Source organism: Eimeria necatrix, genomic scaffold (genome assembly GCF_000499385.1).
Source record: "Eimeria necatrix Houghton genomic scaffold, Enh_scaff65, whole genome shotgun sequence".
Taxonomy (NCBI): domain Eukaryota; phylum Apicomplexa; class Conoidasida; order Eucoccidiorida; family Eimeriidae; genus Eimeria; species Eimeria necatrix.
The window spans coordinates 89,179-102,087 of record NW_013651719.1 but is presented as its reverse complement, the minus strand read 5'-3'; the positions used below and the strand labels follow the sequence as shown (position 1 = coordinate 102,087).

General features: G+C 55.3%; 1 protein-coding gene across 1 annotated transcript; it reads right to left on the bottom strand.

Annotated features, from left to right (window-relative positions):
* Window positions 1–2,010: 2,010 nt before the first annotated feature.
* On the bottom strand, window positions 2,011–12,903 carry ENH_00069110 (DNA polymerase, putative; the record flags this gene model as incomplete). Its single annotated transcript, XM_013577434.1, has 8 exons — window positions 2,011–2,220; window positions 2,368–2,568; window positions 2,672–3,958; window positions 4,092–4,289; window positions 4,513–4,680; window positions 4,864–7,116; window positions 7,441–9,037; window positions 9,296–12,903. The coding sequence occupies 8 exons, from the start codon at window positions 12,901–12,903 to the stop codon at window positions 2,011–2,013; spliced, it is 9,522 nt and encodes a 3,173-aa protein (XP_013432888.1).
* Between the last annotated feature and the right edge of the window lie 6 nt (window positions 12,904–12,909).

The window sequence follows — 12,909 nt, the reverse complement described above, 5'->3', positions numbered from 1 at the left end:
GCCGCTCCCGCCGTGACAGTAGCAGCAGCAGCTGCAGCGGCTACTGCTGTCGCAAGGCAGTGAGTCGTAAAGGTGCAACTGCTCGTAGCATCCGTTCTATTTTCTCTATTTATGAAGTTCCGCCCCTAAATATTAAGATTTGGACTGTAAAAATGGGATATGGCTGCAAGCTTGTGGAGCATTCATATAGCAGGAGCTGCTGCTCCGCCCAGCTGCTGCAATGGCACACAAGCCAGTGGTACAGACACGACCGCTATGCAACTGCAAGCACCCCAGCCAAACTTAGAGGAACAATTTAACATTTTAGCTCAACTTGTTGATTTAATAAGTCTATAAACTCCGTTGGAAGCACTTCCGGGGAGCGGGCAGGGGGAATTGCGCACCGGGATCTGGAGGCACGGCATCTTGCATGCAAATGGATGAAATTGGCACATTGTTTACTTTTCTCGAGAGGCTAAGCATAACTTCATAAGGTGAAATAAACTTCGAGTCAGTACATTCGAGTTGGACAGATATACAGCACGATCCTGTGCTTCGTCTCACCACAGGAACGCAGCCTCACCCCCAACTAGCTGCAGCTAGCGGCAGCTAGCTGCGGCAGCTAGCTGCAGCTAGCCGGGGTGAGTCTTCCAGCTGTAAAGCAGCAGCGGCTACAGGCATCCACAGGCCGTTGCAGTGGCAGCGCAGAGGTGTCGTAACGAGCACTGGGAACTCAGCTACGTTCCTAACCTCCTGAGTGTGTGGCAATGCTGGCATCTGTGGCAGGGCTCAATGACCTATGGCGTAACCCAAGGCAGGGGCAAGTAAGTGCCACTCGGCTCAGCGGCCGTCTTGGCCACTACGATTAAGGCTGCGAAGTGGACATAATTCCTGACAGTTCAGTGTCTACTCTCCTAGCCAAAAAGCAAAAAGGTATATTTGGCCCCTGTCAGTGCAGCGCTGCTCGGTAGCTACCTCAGGCTTGGGGTGTACAAACACCGCAGACGCGAGATAGCTTCTCTTATGGCGCATGCAAGCCGCACATGTAGGTGAAAGGGAGGCTGGCAGCGCCGCATGGCCAATTCTGGCTCAAGACATCTTGCCTTCAAGATCCCCCCAAGTTAAACCGCAACGAAACCGCACAGCCGGGGAAGCCGCCAGAGGAACCGACGTCCGCAGCACTTCGTGGACCCATTCCCTGAGCAACAGCAGCATCAGCATCTCCATATGAGCGCAATCAGATGCTCTCCCAACGTAACGCTCGATGCTGCAGTACTTACTGCACTAGCTGTTGCAGCAGCTGCTTTAGTAGGAGTCACTACACCAGCAGATGCTGCTGGCCAGAGCGCCGTTGCATCATCACATAAATGACATGTATCTTCGTGCGTGCTCACGTTTCAGTACGAGCCGAACACTACGGGATTGTATATATTTATCAAAGATACTACGCCATACGTACAGTGTGTTGGACAACCCTGTGGCTTCTGCTTCTAGAAGGAAGCCATCTCGCAGCAGCAGCAGCGGCAGGCATCGAGGCTGCCTAAAGAGCGATGAGCAACACGGAGTCTGCCCTTGTTGCTGCTGTTGCTGCCTTGGGAGCATTCGCTGATGTTGCCGCTGCAGGAGCAGCAGCTGCTGCTGCCGCTTGTGGGCGTCGGAAACCGCATTGCAGACTGACAGCAAAGAGGCCTTTACCACTTCTGCTGCGGCAGCCTTCAGGCAGCGTCTACAGCAAAAGCCGAAGCCAGAAAAGTAACAGCAGAAAGACAGCAGCAGTATAAGTGAGAACAGGAGCAGAAAGCTAACAAAGCAGATGAAGAAACAATGACTGGAAAACAGCACCAGCAATAATGGCAGCCGCAGCAGCAAGATAACAAAGCAGGCGAAGTATCAATGGCAGGAGAACACCAGCGGCAGTAGTGGCAGCAGCAAGAATAGAAGAAATGGCTGCGGCATACATCATCGCGCCCTCAGGCAGGGAACATTTTAACTTTAGCGGAGCAATAAGGCCAAACTGTATGTACAACTGAGCTACCGGAGACCCACCCACCTTTGCCACCGCTTGTCTCCAGTCGCAAAGCTGACTCCAAAAACTGTCACCGCTCTCCCGTGTGACTCACAGCGGGAAGTCCACAAATTCAATGCATGAGCCAATACCTCCTGAGGAGAAAGCCCCTGCTGCTGCTGCTGGCCTTGCTGTTCTTGTTCTTGCTTCTGCTTTTGCTCTGACTGTTTGTTTTGCTGAAGCATGAACACACAGCAACTGGAGCTCTCTAGCCAGCAAAAGCAACAAACGAAACGCACGACAGATACACACTTCAGCAGGATAATGATGCGGAACTGGCAGTACGCAGTAATGCCAAAGTTGCATTAAGAGCATCGGCTGACTTGGGTATGGTTGTTGGCGCTGCTGGGTGGAGGCTGACGCAGCAACTGAAGCAACGCTGCATTCAACTCTGCTAATGCATCAGCTTTCGCCGCAGCAGCAGCAGCCGGCGCTTCTGGTGCAGCTAATGTAGGCTTGCTGCTGTTCCGCCGCAACAACTGCAATAAGGGCATGTACCCTGACAGGTGGGCGAGTACAATCAGCTGCAGAGAAGCAGCACAACGCAACAAAAGCCCTAACAAAAGCATTCATAGAAGCAACTGCTGCAGGGCCAGAGCCTCTGCCGCAGCAGTGACAGCAACGTACCTCTAAATGCTGCAACTCTGCAGCAACTAAAAGGAAGCCTTCAGTGACACCCACAACATTTCTCACGTCAAATATACCTACTGGAGGAAGAGATGCAAGCTGCGGCTGTTCGCGCTGCAGCTGCTGCAGCTGCTGCATCTGCTGTGTCTGTTGGCACTGCTTCTGTTGCTGCTGATGCTGCTGCGCTCCATACCGCCACGCGTTTAGCCTCAGCGGAGCCTCCAAACGGAACAGTAGCGACGCAGGGAGAACCAACACTTCGTGGTCTCTTTCGCTATCAATATTTTCCGGTTTTTCTCTTGCTTTCTCAGTTGCTGTCGCTGCTTCTGCTGCTGTGGCGTGAGATTTGTGCGTCGGATACAGCCGCACTGCGGCCACCCATGAAGAAGCCTTTTCCTCTGTTTCCACCTGCCACTTTTGCTGTTCCTGGTCTTGCTGCCTATGTGGCCATACCTGCTGTAGCTTCTGCTTTTGCTGCCCCTGCTGCTTTTGCTGCGCCTGTTGCTGCATGCCAGCCTGAAGCTGAATCTCTCGGCGGGTCCATAGGAGCTGCCCTCGAGGGCAGGTGGCGCTGTTGCTGCAGTGCCTATTCGCACTGCTTCCGCCTATCCTGATGTTGGACTCTTTTAACGCTGCGGGATGTATATAAACGTCAAAAGACTCGGATTTGAGTCCAGGCGGCAGCTGCTGCTGTCCTTGCCGCTGTTGCTGTTGCGTCTGCTGCCCTCTCTCTAACAGTACTAACAGGACCGCATCTGCTGGGTGCCTGAAACGGGATTCCGCTGTTTTCAGCTGCTGATTTTGCAGCCGGAGTGTAAGAATCATCAGTTCTTCGTGTAACGTTTGCTGCTGCAAACTTTTGAGGGTTTGCTGCGTTTCGGCACCTACAGCAGCAGCTTGGAGGGCACCGGGCAACTGTAAGGACACCCGCCACCCTCCTGCTGCTGTTTCAGCGTAGCACATGCGGAGCCGCGGTAGAAGGCGCTCGGGAGCCGCCCGCAGCTGCTGCCGCTGTTGCTGCTGCTGTTGCGCTCCTGAACTACATACGCCTGTGCACAAGGGGTGATGCAGGCAGCAGTATGCAGCAGTAGCAGCTGCGGCATTGATAGCCGCTGCATCGCCAACTGCAGTCGCGGGAGGCGTTGCTGTTAGCACAGCGGGAGGAGTCTGTTCCGCTGCTGCTGCTATGGCAGCAATGGTTTGCTGCATCGGCTGCAGCGTGGTGTAGCAGCAGAGAATCCAAGTCAACGGGTGTTGGAACCTCAAGCGGCGAAGCAACGAGGGCACCTGCCTCAGTGGCAGCACACACGTATGCGAACAAGCTCACTACAAAGCATTCGGTGCGGCAGAACCTCTAAGCAGCAGCAGCAGCACGCAGCGCAACAGCAGTGACACCAGTGCAGGAGGAGAACGAGCGTACGTCCTGTGGGAGTAGTAAAACATGCGCAGACTCCAGAAGAGCCTCATCACCAGTGTTTCTGTTGCTGCTGCTCCCAGTGCTGTCGCCGTCACCAGGCAAAAGAAGCTGCAGTACCTCGGGAGTCTGCAGCAGTACAGCTCTAAGCGCTTCCGAATCTGAAATGACGAACGGACGGCCCACTAGCTGAGCTGCTGCCTCCTGCGAGACACATGGAAGACAATGTTTCCTCCAGCCTCGTTGTGGTTACTGCTGATATGTAACTGCATGGAAACGGAAGCAGTTGCTAATACCGGCGCACAGCTGTCATTTCTCCTGCAGCTTTTCAAAAAGCTACCCGCTGTTTAGGGCACTGTTACAACACCTCCTGCTGCGAAAAGCGTAATTGTTGGTGCTGGGGCTACTGATTCTGGATATGTCAAACCTGCAGGCTTCGAAGACAACGCGCCCCTCTTTCCAGAAGCTGGTGTAATGGCTTCAGTAGCAGCGGTAGTCCCTGCTGCTGCATGCGAAGAAGATGCAGCGAGAGTGGATATTCGAGGTGGAGGTACACCTCGAAGAGGCCTGCATCTGCCAGTTTTTCGCCCATCACCTAGAGGAAGAGCAGGAGCAGTTGCGACACAGGAAACCGCAGCACATGTCAATGAACAAGTCAACGAGACGCACACATATCTGCACAGTCAGCAAACGGCCAAAAGCAGTAATGCTGACGTTGCTGCTGCAGGTGCTTCTGCTAGAACCGTTGCTAAGCTTGCTTCTGTACACGCCAGCGTACTGCTAGAAGGCCAAGAAGGCAGACACATTCCCAGCAAGCAGCGGCAGCGAGGGACATTAACCATTCTTGGCTGCTGATTCCTCTGCTGCTGTCTTCGCCGCCGCTAGAATGCGTCGTGAAACTGACTCCATAAAGGGAACACCATGCCTCAACAGAAACAGGAGCTGCTGCCTCATCAAAAAGATCCGGAGCAGCATCAACTTTTGTTGCTCCAGATGCTGCTGCCGCTGGCGTTACTTCTGTTGCTGATTGGATGCATTCCTGCAGCCGTTCACCCGCATGGCTACTGGCTGTCCCCGCCAATGCAGCAGCTCGCGTTCTCCGTTGTTGTAGCATTGCATGAGACAGCTTGGGGTCCATAAGCTTACTAAAGCTCGCTGTACACCCGAGATAAGGCATTAGCAAGCTCCATTCGCTGGCATCTGCCACAGCAAGACAGTGCCGTCTATCTGCTAACCACTGGTTTATTAGAGCAGGAAAGCGCAATGCCGCCTTGCTAGAACCTCCGCTGTTGTTCACTATAGGCCTCAGCGAAGGAACAACAAAGCAGCCGTCAAGCGGAGAAACAAGAAGTAGCGCGACAGGCACTGTCGCTTCTGGCCTTGCTGCTGGTGTAGTCCCTGATGCTCCTAAATGCTCTCCTGGTAAAGTCTTTGCTTTCTTAGTAGTGGCAGCAGGAGCAGGAACACCTTCCAGGGTCTGTCTGTGCCGAATTCGGGACCCATCGGGGCCTTCAGGAAATTCCTCATCGCTGCCGCTGCTGCTACTGCCAGTGTCGCTACTGTCGCTGCTGCTGCTGCTATCGCTGAAGTCCCCGCGGCCCCTGGAATCCCGTCCTGCAGCAGAAGCAGCAACTGTAGCAGCATCTGCGGGAGGCTCACTCCACAACATACACGCGGCAAAAAAAGAAGATCGCTCCAGTGCTGCAGCCAGCTGGTTATTGCGGCTGTTGTCACTGTTGCTACTGCTACCACTGCTGCTGCAGATTTTTGGCAGCAGTAGTGCGTCATCAATTGAGAAACGCGTGTTGTTTCCCACACGATTCACTTTGATTTTCCCTGTTCTTTTGTCGGGGGTTTTTGCTTCTGCAAGTCCACCAACTTCTGACGCTGCTGCTGCTGCGCGCAGCGGAGCTCCATCTTGCAGGGGGTTCGCTTTAGCAGAGGGCCTCTGGGCAGTCAATTGGGAATCGTTGCAGCAGCAAAGAGCCGAAAGGGATGGCCAGGGTAGCCGGCGCAGAGGCTGCTGCTGCTGTTGCTGTTGTTGCTGCTGTGGCTGCACTGAATTTGGGTGCATTTGCCGTTCCGCATCCGGGGCATGACTTTGTTGCGCCGTCTGCTGTGGCATCTGCGCCTGCCGTTTCGGCTTTTGCTCCGCCCGAGATTCCTCTAGGCACCGCTTATGCCTTTGGAGATTCGCTATCCAGTCCGGCAATCTCTGACGCCCCTGTTTTGGCTCTCCGTCAGATGTTGTCTGTTGCTGCTGGAGCTGCGGTAGTTGTGGTTTGTTCGGCTGTTCATGGTGCTCCAGCTGGTCCTTTGAAAGGGAACAAATCAGTTTGTCACTCGTCTGTGTTCCCTGCTGGTCATGCTTTTTCAGCAACAGCAGTTGCTGCTGCTGGGTACGTGGCTCGTGGTGGAGGCGCAACTGAACTTTCTGCTGCTGCTGTTCGGCATTCTTGCAATGCTGTTGCCGCTCCACAAGGTATTGCTGCGGCCCCTTTCGCTCCCCCATATTTTTTTGCTGCGGCAATCTCTGCACCTGCAGGCGCATCTGCTGTTGCATTGGACTATATTCTTCGTGTTTCTCTCGTTGCTGCTGCGCATGTTGCTCTTGTTTCTGTTGCTGCCGTTGCTGCTGCGTATGCTGCTCCTGTATCTGTTGCTGCCGTTGCTGCTGCGCATGCTGCTCCAGTATCTCTTGCCGCCGTTGCTGCATCAGGTGTTGTTGATGCATGAATCGCTGCTGCACCGGTTGGCAATGGTGCTCTTCCAGGTGCTGCCCCTGCAGATTGTGCTGCTGTTGCTCTATTAAATGTTGTTGCTCCACATATTGCACCTCCAGATGCTGCTCCTGCAAGCTTCGCCGTTGTTGGCGTATAACATGTTGCTGCTCTGTAGCTTCCTGCTCCAGACAGTGTTGCTGCTGTTCCTGCTCCTCGCTTTGGTTTGTTGTTGCCTCCCTTGTGGGCTGCTTTTTCTGCTGCTGGTGCTGCTGTTCCAACTGCTGCAAGGCTTTCTGTGGCTTTCTCGCCTACAACAAAGCGAACACTCTCGGCCACTACAATGAGCGGCGGTAGCAGTAGCCGGCAGTTGCAGTGGCAGAAAAAAGCGAAGTCAAGAATAAAGAGCTCAATGCAGCAATAATGCCAGAAACATTAGTGAGAAGCAGCACGGATGACACCATCCATCCGCTGAGTTGGAGAGTTCCGACGCTACAGGAGTAAAAGCCGATGCCACGAACTGAAGCAGTAGCAACAACGCTATTCCCTCAACTCGTACACCAATATAGACCCTTAACAGTAGAATTCCACAGAAAAAGCTCCAGACGCAGCAGCAGCAGCAGCACGAGACTCACCCTTTTCCTGCAGTACCTTTTCAGTCCCCTGAGGATTTTTCTTGTTAGGTCTGACGCTGCCCTGTTGGCGTGCAGGACGATTTGCTGCAGCGGGGAATGGCGGAAGTGAGCAGCTAGCAGCCGCAGCAGCTTCTGCGGCGTCACTGCTGCTAGCTGCTTAGGTGTATGCACATTAAGGTGTTGCTGCAGCAGGCGCGCGACTGGCAAAGATATGCCGTCAACCTCCAGTAGCTCTTGCAGCTGCTGCTGTTCGGGAGCCTCGTGCAGTAACAGCCGCTGCCTCAGCTGCAGCAGCAATAACGCAACAATCCAATGGCCCATCCGGTCGCATAGTGAAGCAACGAGAGAAGTATTCAGCAGAGCCTGATGGTGCACCTGCTGCAGTTGCCCCTCCCGCCAGCCAAAACTCTTCGCCACTTGTTGCAAGGGGACTCCTCGTAGCAGAGAGACTAGCGCAAGCGCTGCGCGAAGTCTTACAAAGTCCAAGGGGCCCACAGTGGGCCCCTGACGGCTTTCTCCGGCAGAGCAGCACCCAAAAGCATGTGTGCCTTGACCCCTTGGGATACAGTAACGTTTCTCAGGGCTTGGGGCAAGTGTTCCCGCCGCTGCATATTCTCTCTCAGGTGCCGCTGGCCTTTGTTGTTGATGCTGTTGTTGCTGTTCCTCGTGCTCTTTGCAGGCACACTTTGAAGCAGCTGCCATAATTGGTTTGTGGCTAGGTCGACGCATGAAGTCCCTCAATTGCAGCAGGCCTACCCCCATTTGATCTAATGCAAGAAGCTCGGAAGGGCGCATGCGGAGCATCGCCCTCTCCAGGTGTCTCAGATCGTCAGCTGTCAGTGCAGCAGCAGCAGCGGCTGCTGCTTCTGCCTCGCGTCCTCCTGCTGCTGCCGCGGCCGCTGCCGGTGGCAGCGGCATCGTTGGGGCCACCAAAAGGGCAAGGGGGATGTCATCGTGCAGCGCCAGTCTGCTACTTGCTGCAGCAACACGGTAGCAAGCTGCTGCACCCTCTGCCGGCGACATAGCAGCAGCTGCAATGGCTCTTCCTGTTGCTGTGGCCTCATAATGCCCAGCTGCAAAACGTACCAGGCCAAGACGGACCAGTGAAGAGACGGCCTCAGCAGTCTCCCTTTGCACTAGTAAAGCTAGCTCCCGTTCCGAATGACGCTGCTGCTTTTGATGCTGCATCTCCTGCTGCTGTTGTTGCACTTGCTGTTGCACTCTGCTCCGTTGCTGTGTCACAAGAAATGTGCAACAAACCAGCAGCGCCAGGTCCTTGTTGCTGCCGCTGCAGCGAAGATCACCTCTGCTGCAGCTGAGGGCTCCCAAGATGAGTCGCTGCAGGCCGCTGCTGTCGGCCAGCAGAGCACTTTCAACTTGTGGAGTTCCACGCAGCAGTAGATGCTTGACTTCCTTCTCTTCTGAGGCTTTGCACACCACAATGGCCCGGCCGCCTTTCTGCTGCTGGGTCTGCTGTTGTTGCTGCTGCTGCTGCTGAGTCTTGTCTTGCATGCGGCCTGCTCTGCCTGCCATCTGTCTAAAATGAACCGAGTCTAAGAAGTTGCTGCCGATGTGGGGAGAGTCGAATAGCACAGAGCTGCACAAAAATCGCAGAAATGCGCTGCAGAAGCTGCATCTAAAAGACAACAGCAGCAACATAACGCGCGACAATAATATCAGCTGCTGCTATCATGCCCATTTGATACGCACAGCGTAGAGCCGCGACCAGTTGGAGCAGCTCATGCTAGATCTGCAGCACCGCCGTTTGGATTGTCACCACAAGAGCAGCAGTTGAAACACCACACGCACAAGTTTAGCAGCAGTGGTAACAACAGCAATAGCAGCAGAATCGGACTCGCATGGAAAGTTAACACCAGCTGCCAGGGTCGAAGTTGCCGCCAGCACTTTGACGATGCCTTCTCTGAAGAGAGATTCTGCGAGGCGTCTCTCCTCAGAAGTGAGGCCAGCGTGATGTATAGAAACCCCAGCAGAAACAGCAGAAACAACAACGTCCTTAACGGAACCCCCTTGTAGCACTGCAACACTGCGGAGACGACGCATGCGAGCATCTGCAGCAGCTGATGAGAGAAAATGGAACTTCTGCTGCTCTTGGTGTTGTTGCTGCTGCTGCTCCAAGCACCGCCGCAGTAAAGGTATGGCGTAGTCTGCGGCTAGGACTGCGACTGTCTCTGCTGCAGCTTTGCTGCGGCAGAAGATGAGGACGCTATTGCCCTGCTGCAGCATCAGCAGCAGGAGCCGGAGCAGCGGCTCACGCGCCATAGCAGTCGCGATCGATGAGCGAGCAAATTTTCTGCCGATGGTCTGGTCCTGATGCTGCTGCTGCTGCTGATGCAGCTTCTGCAGCAGTGGCGCCATTGATGGCGGAAGTGCAACTTCCGGCCAGGGCTGCTGGGGGTTAGCGGCGGCAGCAGCAACAGGCTTCGTGAATAAACGCACCTGCAGATGCGCGTTTGTTGCTGTCACTCCCTTAGTGCCCTGGCCACCTTTCCTCTTCACTGTAGCAGCAGGAGCTCCACTACAGCAGCAATATGCTTCTTGCAGAGGCAACGGCCTGTGTTCGTTGCAGTAAACAGCAGCAGAGAGCCATGCAGCTACCTCAGATATATTGCTAAGCGTGGCCGACATTCCCACAACTTGTATGGGTTGCAGCGGCTGCTGCTCGTGTTGCCTCTGCTGCTCCTGTTGCATCAACAGCAGCTTAGTGTTGCAATAAACAACTTGTGAAAGCAAACATTCCAAGAGAGCGCCTCTCGTCGGGTCTCCAAGTGCATGCAGCTCGTCCACCACAAGTAGCCCAAGCCGGTGTAAAAGCAGATTCTTCTCTGCTAGCTGCTGCAGCAGCGCTGCTGCCTTTTCAATGGTGCAGAAAGCAACATCAAAGGCGGCCGGGTCTGTTGCTGCAGCCTCAACGCTCGCGGTATCTCTGCTGCAGTGGTGTAGTGCCACGACCTTCAGGGGCAGGCCTGCAGCAGCAAACAAACGCTGCAGTTTCCGCTGTTGCTCTTCTATCAGAGAAACGAATGGCAGCACAACGACGGCTCTTCTCGGCGGATGCTTGCAGCAGCCCCCTACATTCTCAGTTGATGCTGTTTCTGCTGCTACTGTTGACAATGGCGCTTGCGTGGATGTGTGTTGTGTGATCCCGTTAGCGCCACCAGTAGCTGCAGTCACTGCGGAGGTCGGCCACTGCAGCTGCAACTGCTGCTCTGCTCGCTGTTGCTGTTGTAGTGTGTCTAGCGGTGGCATATCCAGCAAACCAAATATGTGTCGCAGCAACAGAAGCTCGGCAACAAGGCCTTTCCCTGCACCTGTAGGTGCAGAGTACAGTATGCTCAGGGAGCCATTGAGTACCCTCGGCAGTCCATTATTAGAAGTTGCTGCTGCTGCAACTGCTTGTGATTCGACCCAGCGCAACGACATTCCTTCTGCAACAGCAGCGGCTCCAGCCGCTGCTGAGGCTAGCTCACGTTCGTTTTCACTATTAGATGCTGTTCCTGGCTCTGCCATTCCCATTGCTCGCTCTTTTAGTGAAGCACCGGAGGCAGCATCGCCAGCAGCAGCAGTGTCTGGGATACAGCATGAAACAGAGTGGATATTTTCAAGAGCAGCAACTTCGTCTGCAGCAACTGCAGGCGTTGCTGTTGCTGCTGTTGTCGTTTCGGAATGGGTTGCTGCAGGTGACTGGGAGACAAGAAGGCAATCTCGTTGCCACTGGAGCACGCGACGGATCCCTCGAGTCTCCCCAAGGGCCTTAATGAGTTGGGTAATGGGCACGAAGGCACCCAGAAGTAGCTTCTCTGATGAATCTCCAGACGCACCAACAGCTGCGGCACTGCCCCTTCCTCCTGAACCTCCATGGTTGTGATCCTGCGCCGTGTGTTGTGACTGCTGCGGTTGCTGGGGCAGTCCTTGCGGCTGTTGCTGCTGTTGCTCTCGCGGCAGCGGCGTTCTCTGCTGACCTTGCAACGACGGTGGCTGTGGTGGAAGGGCGCGCGCCATGCTTGTGCTGGTGAAGCCTCCCAAGTGTTCTTGCTGCTGCCGTTGTTGTTCTTCTTGGTTTTGGTCGCGTTGGTCGGGGATGCACTGCCATAGCACTTCCTGCAGCTGGGCAGCGGCCACGTATGGCTGCTGACGACGAGGCCCAAGCTCTTGCTGCTGTTGTTGTTGCTGCTGCTTGTGTCGCTGCAGTGAGTGTTGCTGAAAATGTCGATCGTGCAGCGACGGTTGCACCTGTAGCTGTTGCTGTTGCCGCTGCAGCAGCAGATGTTGCTGGTTCAAATCATCATGACGTTCAGCCTGCCCTGGGTGTTGATGCGGCTGCTCATGCAACTCCATGCGCTGATGGTCCAGCAGCTGATTCTGCTGCTGCTGTCGCTGTGGGTGTTGCAGCTGCAACACAGGATCGCGTTTTAGCTGTCCAGCGGGAGCCTCTCCGAGTGGGAAGGCTTGCTGCGGCAGCACTTGCTGCAACGGGGAACTCGGGCATTGCGGTAGCTGTAGCTGGAACTGCCCACGTTCTCCCTGCAGGAGCGGCTGCAGCTGTGCACAGCGCAACGTCGAGTGCTCCTGTTGCTGGCGTTGCTGCTCTTGCTTCTGCTGCAACTGCGGCTGGCACTGCTGCTGCCGTTGGCACAGCTGATGCTGTTCGCTGCGATTGGCGTGGCGTTGTTGAGGCAGCAAGGAGCGCGGCTGCGGTAACGCATCCGAAAGGCTTTCCCCGAGCAGCCGCAGACTCTGTGGTGCGTGGTGCGGCTGCAAGCCCAGGGGGCACTCCGGGGGACCCTTAAGTGATTCATGATACAGCAGTTGCTGCTTCCGTCGCGGGGGCACAACCTGTTGCACGGGCTGCTGCTGCTGCTGCTGCTGAAGTAGTTGCTGCTGCTGCTGTTGCTGCCGCTTCAGGGACCCCAGCGCTTCGAACTCCGGCTGCAGCTGCGGCTGTTGAAGCGGCAATTTCGTTTGCAGTTGCAGCTGTTGGGGTCCCGGCGGCTGCTGCAATTGTTGGGGCGCAACCTGTTGCAGGGGCTGCTGCTGCTGCTGGTGAAGTACCTGCTGGTGCTGCTGTTGGTAGAGCTGCACAGACCCCAGCGATAGTAGTTCCGGCTGCAGTTGCGGCTGTTGAAGCGGCAGTCTCGTTTGCAGTTGCAGCTGTTCGGACCTCAGCTCCAGCTGCAGTTGTTGGGGCTGCAGCTCTTGACCCTGCGTTTGTGGTCGCTTCTGTTGTTGCTTAGGCTGCGGTTGGAGTTGCCTTTGCTGCTGTTCAAGCTGCAGCTGCTGTTTCAGCAGTTCCTGTCGAAGCTGCTGCTCTGGCATATATTGAGGGTGCAGAGGCTGCCCCAGTTGGAATCGCTGTTGCAGTCGCTGCTGCGGATGCACCTGCGGTTGCGGATGGCACAAAAACTGCTGCTGCTGTTGCTGCTGCTGGGGCGTGTTTCCAGCCATTTGCAC